Genomic DNA, 16,456 nt, shown 5'->3' on the forward strand with positions numbered 1-16,456 from the left:
TCAAATTACACAAAACCTCAAGGAGTCAGTAGGAATCACATTTGTTTAACCTCTACTGACTTAATATGCGATATTTGACTAGAATGGCGTTGTAAACAACAGCCAACTTTCCGGGAAATGGACATGTCTTATATCGCCAGAAAGCTTACATGATTGTTCATCTAATTGCAGTGTCCAATTTACAGTAGCTATTACAGCGGGAAAAAATACCATGCTATTGTTTGAGGGTAGTGCAAAACAACAAAACACCTTATCAAGGCAACTGGTTTGATACATTCACCTCTGACAGTAAATAATGCACTTACATTCAGTAATCTTGCTCAGATTTGTCATCCTGGGGTCCCCCGGATAAGATGTAGCCTAGTTTGATGAAATCCATTTTTATATCCTAACACGATCCATGTTCTATACAGCGTTTCGCATGAATTCCGACTCTTTCAACAAACCAATTTATGAAATCTAAACCAGCTAAACCTTGTCTAACCCAGTCAAGTTCAGTTTCTGTGCAATCCTCAGACACTCTAGAAGTCAACCAAACCTTGTTTCATCATTCTACATTTCGTATTGGCTACACAACACGTCAATTAGCCCATCAAGGTCAGCCATCATTACGCATCAATGAGACGGATGGTGTTTACTTAATTGACAGTGTCTTGGTCCGATGACCACCTATCGTTTTGAAACATAGCTAGCTAGATAGCCAATGAGCTGGGCTCTCCATGAGTATGTGATCGCCCTTTGTAGGACCAACAGCCATTACACTAGAGATGTGCGTAACACAATTTATTCTCAATTGAAAAATCAGCACAATGCAGGGAAGTTTACTTTACGCAGCGCTTCGCTTTCTTCTACAAAATGTTCTAAAAACTGAAAATGTACAACATGGCTACTAAGAGTGGAAAAGCTACACCTTAGAAGCTGCTGCCCTATATACAGACATGGAATCACTGGCCACTTTAATAATGGAACACTAGTCACTTTAATAATGTTTACATACTGCTTTACTCATTTCATATGTATATCCTGTTAGGGCTAGGGGGCAGTATTGACATGGCCGGATAAAAAACGTACCCGATTTAATCTGGTTACTACTCCTGCCCAGTAACTAGAATATGCATATAATTATTGGCTTTGGATAGAAAACACCCTAAAGTTTCTAAAACTGTTTGAATGGTGTCTGTGAGTATAACAGAACTCAAATGGCAGGCCAAAACCTGAAGATTCCATGCAGGAAGTGGCCTGTCTGACAAGTTGTGTTTCATCTTGGCTCTTTTTATTGAAGACTGAAGATCTTTGCTCTAACGTGACACTTCCTACGGCTCCCATAGGCTCTCAGAGCCCAGGAAAAAGCTGAACGATATCGAGGCAGCCTCTGGCTGAAACACATTATCGCTTTTGGCAAGTGGCCGATCAGAGTACTATGGGCTTAGGCACGTGCCCGAGTCGACCCCATGCTTTATTTTCTTTCGTCTGTTTACCTAAACGCAGATTCCCGGTTGGAATATTATCGCTTTTTTATGAGAAAAATGGCATAAAAATTGATTTTAAACAGCGGTTGACATGCTTCGAAGTACGGTAATGGAATATTTCGAATTTTTTTGTCACGAATTGCGCCATGCTCGTCACCCTTATTTACCCTTTCGGATAGTGTCTTGAACACACGAACAAAACGCCGCTGTTTGGATATAACTATGGATTATTTTGAACCAAACCAACATTTGTTATTGAAGTAGAAGTCCTGGGAGTGCATTCTGACGAAGACAGCAAAGGTAATAACATTTTTCTTATAGTAAATCTGACTTTGGTGAGTGCTAAACTTGCTGGGTGTAAATAGCTAGCCCTGTGATGCCGGGCTATCTACTGAGAATATTGCAAAATGTGCTTTCACCGAAAAGCTATTTTAAAATCGGACATATCGAGTGCATAGAGGAGTTCTGTATCTATAATTCTTAAAATAATTGTTATGCTTTTTGTGAACGTTTATCGTGAGTAATTTAGTAAATTTACCGGCAGTGTTCGGTGGGAATGCTAGTCACATGCTAGTCACATGCTAATGTAAAAAGCTGGTTTTTGATATAAATATGAACTTGATTGAACAAAACATGCATGTATTGTATAACATAATGTCCTAGGGTTGTCATCTGATGAAGATCATCAAAGGTTAGTGCTGCATTTAGCTGTGGTTTGGGTTTATGTGACATTATATGCTAGCTTGAAAAATGGGTGTCTGATTATTTCTGGCTGGGTACTCTGCTGACATAATCTAATGTTTTGCTTTCGTTGTAAAGCCTTTTTGAAATCGGACAGTGTGGTTAGATTAACGAGAGTCTTGTCTTTAAAATAGTCATATGTTTGAAAAATTGAAGTTTTTGCATTTTTGAGGTTTTTGAATAACGCGCCACGGGATTACACTGGCTGTTACGTAGGTGGGACGATTTGGTGCCACCTACCCTAGAGAGGATATACTGTATTCTATTCTACTGTATTTAGTCAATGCCACTCCGACATTGCTCGTCCTAATATTTATATTTTTCTTAATTCCATTATTTTACTTTTAGATTTGTGTATTGTTGTGAACTGTTAGATACTACTGCACTGTTGGAGCTAGGAACACAAGCATTTCGCTACACCCACAATAACATCTCCAATAAAATTTGATTCGATTTTTATAGTGGGGTATGCAAAATGGGTCAACTTTAAGCACCTTTATCTCTTGAATGTTTTGGCATTCAGACCCAAAAAAGTAACTTTCTGAGCACTTCTACAAATGGGCAAATATGTATGGAAGGTTTCGTTCAAATCAAAACAGGTGCTGTCAAAAAGTAATTGAATTCAAATGATTTTACCCCTTTGGCAGTTTCTGGTTGTCTGGTACTTTCCCTTCAAGGGGCACTTGGAAAAGTGACATTTTATTTCCCTGTTCAACATGGTGTTATGCAAGGAAAGGATGAGGTGTTCTAGTACGAACATAAATTCAATGCAACTTCAACAAACAGATCTAGAACATTTACTAGAAGTTCCCTAACAGAAACGCCTGAGCTCTGAATTCAAATGAACAAAAATATACAATGCATTGAAGTATTTAACTGCTTTCAACTGAGCTGAGTTGACATAATAAACTGTGATGTTTTTCCACATTAAATGATGTTCAGTGATGAGAAAATGTTTCTCAAATTTCTGTATGATTGGAAAAGCTTAGGCAAACCACTGATGGAAACTATAATGTCAAGAGAGGAGTTCGTTATTAATTTATTAGAACCAAATAAACTAACCTGTCTCCTGTTATGGTGATTGTGAAACCATCATATTCTTTCCCAGGATCTTTTAGACTGGGCACCTTGGAGTTCACTGTGAAGCCATCCCTTGTTTTACTGTTAAACTGCTTCAGGATAAAAATGAAAAGAGAGTTGTGAAACTCATGCCAAGTTGATATCTCAATTTGGATGTTTTTGCAATAGACCTTTTAGCACATTATATCGTATCTAGCACACACCACTTAGTAGTTCCTAGGACCTATATGCTATGTCCATGAATATATCAGGCCTCAGAGCTATGCCCCCTGGGTCCAGAATCTATATCATACTATTTCGAGGAGTCAATATTTTCTTATCTGGGTGTTGTTCCTTATTACCTTCATTATGGGGAGAAGGTCTTCCACCTTGTCCACATTTTCCAGTGCTTGTCTGACTTCCAGTAGGCCTCTTGGGTTGTATGCCCTGAGGACAATGCATAAGTAAGCCAAGATATTTCTCCAATAGAAAGCGATCTGTATTTTCTTTAAAAGACCCACCCGTGGTAAACCAATATTCGATCTTTGATGAAGTTGAGTATTTTCTCAAAATACGCCAAGTATCTTATGTTGATGATCTGTCCTCTGTGAGGCAAAAAACAGGAATACCACATTATCAAAAAAGATATCTAAAAATACAACTTCACTCTACAGTTTGTCATGTGTTAGTCAGTGTGTAAATCTATCTTTGAGATGATATTATGTCATTTTCCTTTAGGTTACCTGATGAGGTTGATATGGTTATTGAACCCTCGGCTGAGACTTCTGGCAGGCATCTGGTCCAGCCAAAGAACAGGCTGGTCTGGATCAGCGATCCTTCACAGGGACAGAACAACAAAATGACTTGACAAGAAACATGTATCAAACCTCACAGACTGACAATAAAGAAACTGCAGACAGGGTGTTGATCGATACTGCAGATGTGCATTGTTGTAATAACGTTGTAGTATAGTAACTTTCTCAAACAGTCTCACACCCAAACCTCACCTCCTCCATTTGACAGCTATATCGAACATGTCTCTCCACTGCATCTGCCTGGTTTTGCCATTGACTCGCACCTTTGAGTTGCTCCAGGTGCGCTGCATAGCCTGCATGACCTCTAGGGTCGCCAGACCCATAGCTTTTGAAGTGAAACATAGAACATGTTCAATTTCAGAACTTTGAAATATACTGTTATGGAGCTACCGGATTTAAGACATAGGATGGGATCAGAGAACACGTATTCCAGAAAGAAAAAACAACAACTTTCATACCAGCATGCATATGGTTTTTTAACAAGTTCAGGGCTGATACTAGTACATTAAAGTTATAGAGTCACTTAATCTGATTTCAGCTGAGAAGGTACACAAGAGGACAACAGATTTTAGGCTGAACTCTAATGTGTCTAGGTGACTCACCCACCTCTGTGTATTCTGCGATTTGGAAGAAATCCTGGTGTATTGTATTGCATAAGGGCACCAAGGTGATCAGCTGTGCAAATGAGCTTCTGAACTTCAGTATTGTAGCTTTCAAAGTTCTGAGGTAGAACATCCCTACAATGACAAGGCATGAAACAAGATCAGTTACAAATGGGTTGAATAGCACAAACACTCAGTAGGTCCATGTCAACTACAGTAAATGAGCCTACTCCATAACCTATCAGTTAGCCTATACTGCAATGCTGGCAGAAGATATTCAACTGCGTTCAGTCAGTACCAGGTCCTATCCCTTAGAACTCACTTAATATGAGGCTGCAGTCCTGGCTGCTCCTCATAGTCTTCTATAAGAAAAGGGAGGTTTTTTGCCCAGTGGTTTTTGAAGTTTCCTGGAAGATCCTGATCAACATTGTATTCTGCCACAGGTATGTCGAGATGTGAGTGCAAGTAGCGAGAGTATTCTGTGGGGGGGTGACATGAGCGATTCAAACCATTAATCTCCAGAGACAAGAAACGATCAAAGATAAAACATTCAGCTTCAGGTTGAAATGTTAGTTGAGAGGTCACGGATGCTGCACTCACCTCTGAGGTATTTCACTTTGAGATACTCTGAGCTTGCTTTCTGGCCCAGCAGAGGGTCGTTCAACATGACTTTAGTCTGAGCCTTGATGCCTTCATAGAACTGCCCCATAGCCACGTGGCTCAGACCCTTCATATACTGACATACCTCGTTGTAGGGCTCCAGCTGTAGACATCTCTGCAAAAAACAATTCAACATGAAGGTGTTGCACATCCAGTCCAATGACGCACATAGGTGTAATAACTAAAAAAGGGAGGGAACCTCAAATTCACACACATAAGTGACTCAAAGTGGATATTACTGCAGATCGCTGATGACTGCGTGAACGGCCTGCGGGTGACTGCTCTAGACTGATTAATCATGACCCCCCAAACCACATTCTCCACAGGTAGTGTGGGAAGCACGTGACACGGTCCTGTAAGTTGATGTGTTTTATTTAACTAGGCAAGTCAGTTAAGAAAAAAATCGTATTTAAAATGACGGTCTACCCCGCCATATGGGACCCCCATTCACGGCCGGATGTAATGCAGCCTGGACTCGAACCAGGTAATGCAGTCAAGCTTCATTACGCACATACACACAGTTGAAATCGGAAGTTTACATACGCTTAGGTTGGAGTCATGAAAACTTGTTTTTCAACCACTTCACAAATTTCTTGTTAACAAACTATAGTTTTGGCAAGTCGGTTAGGACATCTACTTTGTGCATGACACAGGTAATTTTTTTATTGTTTACAGACAGATTATTTCACTGTATCACAATTCCAGTGGGTGAAAAGTTTACATACACTAAGTTGACTGTGCCTTTAAACAGCTTCGGAAATTCCAGAAAATTATGTCATGGCTTTAGAAGAAGCTTCTGATTAGCTAATTGACATCATTTGAGTCAATTGGAGGTGTACCTGTGGATGCATTTTAAGGCCTACCTTCAAACTCAGTGCCTCTTTGCTTGACATCATGGGAAAATCAAAAGAAATCAGCCAAGACAGAAAAATAATTGTAGACCTCCACAAGTCTGGTTCATCCTTGGGAGCAATTTCCAATCACCTGAAGGTACCACGTTCATGTGTACTAACAATAGTACACAAGTATAAACACCATGGGACCACGTCGCCGTCATACCGCTCAGGAAGGAGACGCGTTCTGTCTCCTAGAGATGAACGTACTTTGGTGCGAAAAGGGCAAATCATTCCCAGAACAGCAAAGAAACCTTGTGAAGATGCTGGAGAAAACAAGGTACAAAAGTATCTACATCCATTGTAAAACGCGTCCTATATTGACATAACCTGAAAGGCCGCTCAGCAAGGAAGAAGCCACAGCTCCAAAACCGCCATAAAAAAGCCAGACTACGATTCGCAACTGCATATGGGGACAAAGATCGTACTTTTTGGAGAAATGTCCTCTAGTCTGATGAAACAAAGTCAAGGTATTGGAGTGGCCATCACAAAGCCCTGACCTCAACCTATAGACAATTTGTGGGACCTCAATCCTATCGACAATTTGCGCACACGAAAAAGCGTGTGCGAGCAAGGAGGCCTACAAACCTGACTCAGTTACACCAACTCTGTCAGGAGGAATGGGCCAAAATTCACCCAACTTATTGTGGGAAGCTTGTGGAAGGCTACCCGAAACGTTTGACCCAAGTTAAACAATTTAAAGACAATGCTACCAAGTACTAATTGAGTGTATGTAAACTTCTGATCCACTGGGAATGTGATGAAAGAAATAAAAGCTGAAATAAATCACTCTACTATTATTCTGACATTTCACATTCTTAAAATAAAGTGGTGATCTTAACTGACCTAAGACAGGGAATTTTTACTTTGATTAAATGTCAGGAATTGTGAAAAACTGAGTTAAATATAATTTGGCTAAGGTGTACAGTGAGGGAAAAAAGTATTTGATCCCCTGCTGATTTTGTACGTTTGCCCACTGAGAAAGAAATGATCAGTCTATAATTTTAATGGTAGGTTTATTTGAACAGTGAGAGACAGAATAACAACAAAAAAATCTAGAAAAACACATGTCAAAAATTGTATAAATTGATTTGCATTTTAATGAGGGAAGTAAGTATTTGACCCCCTCTCAATCAGAAAGATTTCTGGCTCCCAGGTGTCTTTTATACAGGTAACGAGCTGAGATTAGGAGCACACTCTTAAAGGGAGTGTTCCTAATCTCAGCTTGTTACCTGTATAAAAAGACACCTGTCCACAGAAGCAATCAATCAATCAGATTCCAAACTCTCCACCATGGCCAAGACCAAAGAGCTCTCCAAGGATGTCAGGGACAAGATTGTAGACCTACACAAGGCTGGAATGGGCTACAAGACCATCGCCAAGCAGCTTGGTGAGAAGGTGACAACAGTTGGTGCGATTATTCGCAAATGGAAGAAACACAAAAGAACTGTCAATCTCCCTCGGCCTGGGGCTCCATGCAAGATCTCACCTCGTGGAGTTGCAATGATCATGAGAACGGTGAGGAATCAGCCCAGAACTACACGGGAGGATCTTGTCAATGATCACAAGGCAGCTGGGACCATAGTCACCAAGAAAACAATTGGTAACACACTACGCCGTGAAGGACTGAAATCCTGCAGTGCCCGCAAGGTCCCCCTGCTCAAGAAAGCACATATACATGACCGTCTGAAGTTTGCCAATGAACATCTGAATGATTCAGAGGTCAACTGGGTGAAAGTGTTGTGGTCAGATGAGACCAAAATGGAGCTCTTTGGCATCAACTCAACTCGCCGTGTTTGGAGGAGGAGGAATGCTGCCTATGACCCCAAGAACACCATCCCCACCGTCAAACATGGAGGTGGAAACATTATGCTTTGGGAGTGTTTTTCTGCTAAGGGGACAGGACAACTTCACCGCATCAAAGGGACGATGGACGGGGCCATGTACCGTCAAATCTTGGGTGAGAACCTCCTTCCCTCAGCCAGGGCATTGAAAATGGGTCGTGGATGGGTATTCCAGCATGACAATGACCCAAAACACACGGCCAAGGCAACAAAGGAGTGGCTCAAGAAGAGCACATTAAGGTCCTGGAGTGACCTAGCCAGTCTCCAGACCTTAATCCCATAGAAAATCTGTAGAGGGAGCTGAAGGTTCGAGTTACCAAACGTCAGCCTCGAAACTTTAATGACTTGGAGAAGATCTGCAAAGAGGAGTGGGACAAAATCCCTCCTGAGATGTGTGCAAACCTGGTGGCCAACTACAAGAAACATCTGACCTCTGATTGCCAACAAGGGTTTTTCCACCAAGTACTAAGTAATGTTTTGCAGAGGGGTCAAATAATTATTTCCCTCATTAAAATGCAAATCAATTTATAACATTTTTGACATGCGTTTTTCTGGATTTTTCTGTGGTTATTCTGTCTCTCACTGTTCAAATAAACATACCATTAAAATTATAGACTGATAATTTCTTTGTCAGTGGGCAAACGTACAAAATCAGCAGGGGATCAAATACTTTTCCTCCTTACTCTATGTAAACTTTCGACTTCAACTGTATACACACACACACACACACTTTTACTATTTTCTACATTGTAGAATAATAGTGAAGACATCAAAACTATGAAACAACACATGGTCCTGGAATCATGTTGTAACCAAAAAAAAGTGTTAAACAAATAAAAATATATTTTAGATTCTTCAAATAGCCACCCTTTGCCTTGATGACGTCTTTGCACACTCTTGGCATTCTCTCAACCAGCTTCACCTGGAATGCTTTTCCAAATGTCTTGAAGTGTTCCCACATATACTGAGCACTTGTTGGTTGCTTTTCCATCACTCTGCTGTCCAACACACACACCCCAAACCATCTCAATTGGGTTGAGGTCGGGTGATTGTGGAGGCCAGATCCTCTGATGCAGCACTCCATCACTCTCCTTGGTAAAATAGCTCTTACACAGCCTGGTGTATTGGGTCATTGTCCTGTTGAAAAACAAATTATAGTCCCACTAAGCGCAAACCAGATCAGATGGCGTATCGCTGCATAATGCTGTGGTAGCCATGCTGATTAAGTGTGCCTTGGATTCTAAATAAATCACAGGCAGTGTCACCTGCAAAGCACCCCCACACCGTAACACCTCCTCCTCTATGCTTCACGGTGGGAACTATGCAGAGATCATCCGTTCACCCACACGTGTCTCACAAAGACACGGCAGCTGGAACCAAAAGTCTCAAATTTGGGTCTCATCAGACCAAAGGACAGATTTCCAAACGTCCATTGCGTGTGTTTCTTGGCCCAAGCAAGTCTCTTCTTATTGGTGTCCTTTATCAGTTGTTTCTTTGCAGCAATTCGACCATGAAGGCCTGATTCACACAGTCTCCTCTGAACAGTTGATGTTGAGATGTGTGCTACTTGAACTCTGTGAGGCATTTATTTGGGCTGCAATTTCTGAGGCTGGTAACTATAATGAACTTATCCTCTGCAGCAGAGGTAACTCTGGGTCTTCCATTCCTGTGGCGGTCCTCATGAGAGCCAGTTTCATAATAGCGCTTGATGATTTTTGCGACTGCATTTCAAAGTTCTTGAAATGTTCTGTATTGGCTGACCTTCATGTCTAAAAGTAATGATGGACTGTCGTTTCTCTTTGCTTATTTGAGTTCTTGCCATAATATGGACTTGGTCTTTTACCAAATTGAGCTATCTTCTGTATACCACCCCTACCTTGTCACAACACAACTGATTGGCTCAAATGCATTAAGAAGGAAAGAAATTCCACAAATACATTTTTAAGAAGGCACAACTGTTAATTGAAATGCATTCCAGGTGACTACCTCATGAAGCTGGTTGAGAGAATCTCAAGAGTGTGCAAAGCTGTCATCAAGGCAAAGGGTGGCTACATTGAAAAATCTCAAATATATTTTAATTTGTTTAACACTTTTTTGGTTACTACATAATTCCATGTGTGTTATTTCATAGTTTTGATGTTTGCACTATTATTCTACAAATGTAGAAAATAGTAAAAATAAAGAAAAACCTGTGAATGAGTTGGTGTTCTAAATTTTTGGACCGGTCGTGTATACATTTTTGTCATTTAGCAGATACTCTTATCCAGAGCAACTTACAGGAGCAATTAGAGTTAATAATAATATTCATTTGGTGGTTTCCTATATTGGTCCTGCATATTATATGCATGTGTGAAATGGAAATGTGTTTTTTGCATATCCCAACTCCCCAAGACACCCTCGGAGAGTGGGGTCACGGCCAGGGTCAGCCATTATAAAAAGGGTGAATTAAGGTTAAAACCTCTTACATCTAGACGTTCCGCTAGCGGAACACCTGCTCCATTATCCAATGATGGGCGTGGCGCGAAATACAAACTCCTCTAAAATACAAAAACTTCCATTTTTCAAACATATGACTATTTCACAGCATTTTAAAGATAAGACTCTCCTTTATCTAACCACACTGTCCAATTTCAAAAAGGCTTTACAACGAAAGCAAAACATTAGATTATGTCAGCAGAGTACCAAGCCAGAAATAATCAGACACCCATTTTTCAAGCTAGCATATAATGTCACAAAAACCTAGAAGACAGCTAAATGCAACACTAACCTTTGATGATCTTCATCAGATGACAACCCTAGGACATTATGTTATACAATACATGCATGTTTTGTTCAATCAAGTTCATATTTATATCAAAAACCAGCTTTTTACATTAGCATGTGACGTTCAGAACTAGCATACCCCCGCAAACTTCCGGGGAATTCGCTAACATTTTACTAAATTACTCACGATAAACGTTCACAAAAAGCATAACAATTATTTTAAGAATTATAGATACAGACCTCCTCTATGCACTCGATATGTCCGATTTTAAAATAGCTTTTTGGTGAAAGCACATTTTGCAATATTCTAAGTACATAGCCCAGGCATCATGGGCTAGCTATTTAGACACCCGGCAAGTTTAGCACTCACCAATATCAGCTTTACTATTATAAAAGTTTCATTACCTTTTGTTGTCTTCGTCAGAATGCACTCCCAGGACTGCTACTTCAATAACAAATGTTGGTTTGGTCCAAAATAATCCATCGTTATATCCGAATAGCAGCGTTTTGTTCGTGCGTCCCAGACACTATCTGAAATGGTAAATCAGGGTCGTGCGCATGGCGCAATTCGTGACAAAAAAAATCTAAATATTCCATTACCGTACTTCGAAGCATGTCAACCGCTGTTTAAAATCCATTTTTATGCCATTTTTCTCGTAAAAAAAGCGATAATATTCCGACCAGGAATCTCCTTTTAGCTAAACTGAGGAAATTAAACAAAGCTTTCGGTCGATGCGGGCACGAGCCTGAGTCTCACAGTACTGTAACCAGCCACTACCCAAACGCGCTACTTTGTTTCAGCCAGAGCCTGCAAAGCCACGATTCAGCTTTTTACCGCCTTCTGAGACCCTATGGCAGCCGTAGGAAGTGTCACGGGACAGCTAAGATCCTCACTCTTCAATAAACAGAGACAAGAAGAACGACACCTTGTCAGACAGGCCACTTCCTGCCTGAAACCTTGTCAGGTTTTTGCCTGCCAAATGAGTTCTGTTATACTCACAGACACCATTCAAACAGTTTTAGAAACTTTGGAGTGTTTTCTATCCATATGTAATAAGTATATGCATATTCTAGTTACTGGGTAGGAGTGGTAACCAGATTAAATCGGGTATGTTTTTTATCCAGCCGTGAAAATACTGCCCCCTAGCCATAACAGGTTAAGTATCTTGCTCAAGGGCATATCGGCAGATTTTTCTCCTAGTCGGCTCGGGATTCAAACCAGCGACCTTTCGGTAACTGGCCCAACACTCCTATCCGCTAGGCTACCTGCCATCCTGGTAGTAGCCGTCAAAGTAATGCCACATCAATGCATGAGGCCTACGGAGTCACCACAGAGGGGCTGCCGATGGGACAGTAGGCAAATAGGGAATCATGGAGACAGATAGGGGATATGGAAGGTGATGACAGTCAGAGTGTGGCCTACATAACACACGTCTGTGCTCAGGGGCACGGCACTGCTGCTCGTTAGCCTGCATTGCCATCAACCGCCTGAAGCCACAGTGAAAACAAACCATCAGGAGAATCACTTGCAGTGTTAATTTCGTCAACAAAGATATTCGGCAAACACCTATCTTTCAGTAGCAATTGACGAGATGATAACAGACTAGAATAGACCCAGAAAACTATAACTAAATGAAAATGATTTTTTGTTTCAGTTGACGAACACTCTCTGTGACTAAAACCTTACTCGTAAGTGGACTGGACAAGAGTTTTTGGAGAGATTGAACCATTCTCCAATCTGGCAGCAACACATCATTGATGCATATAAGGCACACGCCATGGAGACTCTCCCGGTGTATGGCACCAGCTCCCGGTAAAAAAAAGGGCCGACGTTTGGAACCACTTTACTTATCGTGTCGATTCAAACAAGACCGAATGCAACGTTTCCACGGGAGAAGAAAGCGTTTGCACCCGCAAGTCAAAGGGGAAAAACACTACCAACCTCAAGAGACATCTGAAAGAGCATCATCTCAATATATACGCTCAGGTAATAACAGATTGATGATGCTAGCTATTTAGACCACTACTTATGACAGAACTTTGATTACTATAGCTACAGTAGGGTAGCAAGCTACAACTGCAAAGTTTTTTTAGGACATAAAAATTGCTGTTAGATTAATACATCACCAGTGGTGGAAAAAGTACCCAATTTTAAAAAGAAAATTACGTAAAAGTGAAAGTCACCCAGTAAAATACTACTTCAGTAAAAGTTTAAAAGTATTTGGTTTTAAATGTACTTAAGTATAAATCATTAAAAAATCTTTATATTAAGAAAACAACACGATTTTCTGTTTTTTTTTTTAATTTACGGATAGCCCCTCAGAGATAATTTACAAACGAAGCATTTGTGTTTAGTGAGTCTGCCAGATCAGAGGCAGTAGGGGATGACCAGGGATGTTCTCTTGATAAGTGCGTGAGTTAGACAATTATCCTGTCCTGCTAAGCATTCAAAATGTAACGAGTACTTTTTGGTGTCAAGAAAATGTAAGGAGTAAAAAGTACATTATTTTCTTTAGGAATGTAGTGGAGTAAGAGTAAAAGTTGAGAAAAATATAAATAGTAAAGTACAGATACGCCAAAAAACTACTTAAGTAGTACTTTCAAGTATTTTTACGTAAGTGCTTTACACCACTGTACATGACAACTAGTAGTGTGTTTTGAGATTTCACTTCCTCGTATGGTGAATTAGCTCCAAAATAAATTAGCCTATGATATTAGTACACATAAAGATGTAGGCAAATTCATCTCTATTGAACCACACAATTCAGAATATTGTGGAGCCCTATTTTAACAGTAAAATATAACAATGTCTAATTGTCAACCCACAATTACTGGATTCGGTTGCACATCAAAATATCTTGAATCATGCATTCCTGCTTGGACATGTTAGATGAAACAACTTAGTTATTGAATAGCCTACCATCTCAGTAGTCTATTACACCGTCTAAAGCACTGTGAATGACTTTATAAGGTGATTCATAATTTGTTCCATTGTGTGATGCCAAAGGAAAAAATTGGTGCGACCAAGTCAACTGAAAGAGTTAGGGGCACCAGCGCCACCAGAGGAAAATGCTAATCTGGAGCCCTGTCAAGAGATGAAGCTGTGTGTTACACGGCCATTACCTTGAAGTTGCCGATGGCCTCCTGGAGGCTGCCGTGGTGGTATAGCATCATGCCTCTCAGCTGTAGAGACTGGATGTGGTTCTGGTTGAGCATCAGGGCTTTCTGGAAGCTCTCCATGGCTGCCTCAAAGTCCCCCAGCTCCCTACACACACACAAAAGGGATCATTTACTGCACTGGCCCATGAGTACTAAGGCCCTGAGTTTTTCCTGACTAGGAAGAACTCAGGGCCTTAACTTTGAGGCACACTGGTTGAAACCAAAGCAGGTCATAGAGCATCCCCACTGTACCTGTAGGCCTGTCCGAGACTTTTGTACGCATCTATGAAGTCAGATTTTAATTTCAGGGCCTCCTTGAATGTTTCAATGGCTTCCTGGGTCGGAGACAAAATTGTTTCATAAACGTGCAGGGATATAACCAAAAACTGGTTATACTGGCAGTACTCAAAGTTGAGCAACTATGGTTTTCTACAAAAATGTCTATACCTTGAGCATTCCTCTGTGGAAGAAGGTTAGACCTCTGTATAGCATGGCAATGGGCTGGTTTTTCTTCAGATCCAAAGACTGTTGAAAATCCTCCATAGCTGCCACATAATCCTATTTAGAGAAAACAAAAGCCTATAAAACCCACTGTGTGAATTGAACTCTATATCAACACTCATCAGAAACTTCAATACATTGCCAGTCTGACCTCGGAAATGAAGAGCAGAGTTCCTCTGTGTCTGTAGAGGCGGGCGGAGGGCTGGAGCTGGATGGCTTTGGAGAGATCACTCAGAGCCTCACTGATCCTTCCAAGAGGAGAAAGAATCTGCAAGCACATTATACAAGTAAAACTTGAAAGTCAGAGGCTTTTTTTTTTTTTTTACTTGTGTGGGGGAGTCCAATGATCTAGTAACTAGGCCACGTCAAGGCATACTGTTAATACAACAGAGGTTGCATCCTGTGCAATATTTTTTTGAACACCTGCTTGAGCGAATACCACTGCCCTCACTCATTTGTAACCATTTTGCATGCGGTGACATAGAAACCTGCTCCATTCAAAGACACATACAATTCAAGCATGACAGTGAACCCAAATGAAAGCCAATACCCTAACACAAGCTCTAACACAAACAGAGGGTTAACCCATAACAGGCTTAGCATTATCCTCACCTCTGCCCGCTGTTCGTACACCTCCGGACGGTTGGGCTCCAGAGTGATGACTCGGCTTAACTCGTACAGCGCCAAGTCTGCATTCTTGATGTCCTTCCATAGAAGAAAAGAGACAGTGTCACCTCCATTGGACACACTAGGACAAAAAAGCACCACTCTCAGACTTTATCAATCACATCCACTGACACGCACACATACTAATTGCTGAGTAGGGTCCCCAGTGGGGGCACTCTCATAATCAAAAGGCTGCGCAGATTCCATTTTTATTTATGATGTGTCACAGTGCAAACATTGGCTAACTGAATAGAACTTCTGGTATCAATATTCTGTGAACTCCAGTATCATGCTAATGTGATCACTTACCTGCAGACTCTTTTTACCATATGCTATCCCTCTCCCGTAGATGGCGCTGACCACCTCTGGATCCCCCTACACCAGAGCACAACAAACACTGATAAGAAATGTGTCCTTTATTGCAAATGCAAACCACACAACATATTCCAAGCAAGGAGAAAGAGAAAAAGGTAATGTAATGTAAATGAAGTCTGTGTCTGTCTCTCTACTGTTCATACATTTCACTAAACAAAAGAAAATGCATTATTCAAACTGTCAAGTAAGCCAGACCAAGACATATATACAGATGTGTGTTGTAACTCATGCATCTATGAATGTTAACCAACCTGTAGTAACAAGGAGAAGTGTTTGATGGCTTCATCGTAGAGTCCATTGCCAATAAGAACATATCCTATAGCTGCAATGAAAAGAAAAATGAGAGTCAAGCAAAACGGCATTGATAGCAGAAATGTATAGCATACACTCCACATACCAAACTCTTACAAGATTAACTTACCAAGCTCCTGATTTGTGTTGTGGTTGTCCACTGCAAATGGGAATCTTTTCTGCTCTATGAACAACTTGGCTTGGCTCTGATTGAAAGAAGATCATTGTAGTTAGCTACACATTCAGTCTCCACTGTGAAAACAAAAGGGTCATATTCCACTACAATGAGTCAGTCAAACAAAAATGCCAAGGCAAAAGCATTGAGATCTTAGTGAATTCTGTGCATTTCACCAGGATTTTCTCTGTGTTGAGAGAGAAGACAGACTCGCATGGCGGGTTACTTCCTTCCTCACAGTCTGGGCTGTCCAACTGTAGAATGGAGGACTCTGTGGGGAAATATACAGCATCAGACACAACACAGCAACCCGACTGCTGCCAACTTGGTCATTATGGGGATAGATAAGATCAAACATTTGCAGGCTTCTTACTTGATCTGCAATGAAGGGACTGGTCACATCAAATACTAATATTTTATTGTTGATTGATTCATAAAAGCCT

General features: G+C 40.8%; 1 protein-coding gene across 6 annotated transcripts in view; it reads right to left on the bottom strand.

Annotated features, from left to right (window-relative positions):
• Positions 1-16,456, bottom strand: part of ttc13 (tetratricopeptide repeat domain 13) — a 29,391-nt gene that overhangs the window by 12,232 nt on the left and 703 nt on the right. For 2 of the 6 annotated variants that reach the window (XR_006759175.2, XM_014144442.3), the window contains exons 2-18: positions 16,190-16,284; positions 15,969-16,044; positions 15,799-15,869; positions 15,482-15,547; positions 15,119-15,211; positions 14,658-14,774; positions 14,453-14,563; positions 14,258-14,340; positions 13,970-14,111; positions 5,287-5,461; positions 5,009-5,165; positions 4,691-4,821; positions 4,277-4,409; positions 4,013-4,105; positions 3,791-3,874; positions 3,632-3,716; positions 3,273-3,379 (exon numbers count right to left, since the gene is read on the bottom strand). Coding sequence is in view for 4 of the 6 variants with exons in the window: in XM_014144442.3 (XP_013999917.2) it covers positions 3,273-3,379; positions 3,632-3,716; positions 3,791-3,874; positions 4,013-4,105; positions 4,277-4,409; positions 4,691-4,821; positions 5,009-5,165; positions 5,287-5,461; positions 13,970-14,111; positions 14,258-14,340; positions 14,453-14,563; positions 14,658-14,774; positions 15,119-15,211; positions 15,482-15,547; positions 15,799-15,869; positions 15,969-16,044; positions 16,190-16,284 (1,819 nt within the window). In the remaining 2 variants the exon portion in view is untranslated. Of the gene's footprint in view, positions 1-3,272; positions 3,383-3,631; positions 3,717-3,790; positions 3,875-4,012; positions 4,106-4,276; positions 4,410-4,690; positions 4,822-5,008; positions 5,166-5,286; positions 5,462-13,969; positions 14,112-14,257; positions 14,341-14,452; positions 14,564-14,657; positions 14,775-15,118; positions 15,212-15,481; positions 15,548-15,798; positions 15,870-15,968; positions 16,045-16,189; positions 16,285-16,456 lie in introns of all 6 variants that reach the window. The other 4 variants (XR_001320922.3, XM_014144440.3, XM_014144444.3 and 1 more) reach the window with 3 other exon arrangements.

The sequence above is a fragment of the Salmo salar genome, chromosome 15 (assembly GCF_965601325.2).
Source record: "Salmo salar chromosome 15, fSalSal1, whole genome shotgun sequence".
Taxonomy (NCBI): domain Eukaryota; kingdom Metazoa; phylum Chordata; class Actinopteri; order Salmoniformes; family Salmonidae; genus Salmo; species Salmo salar.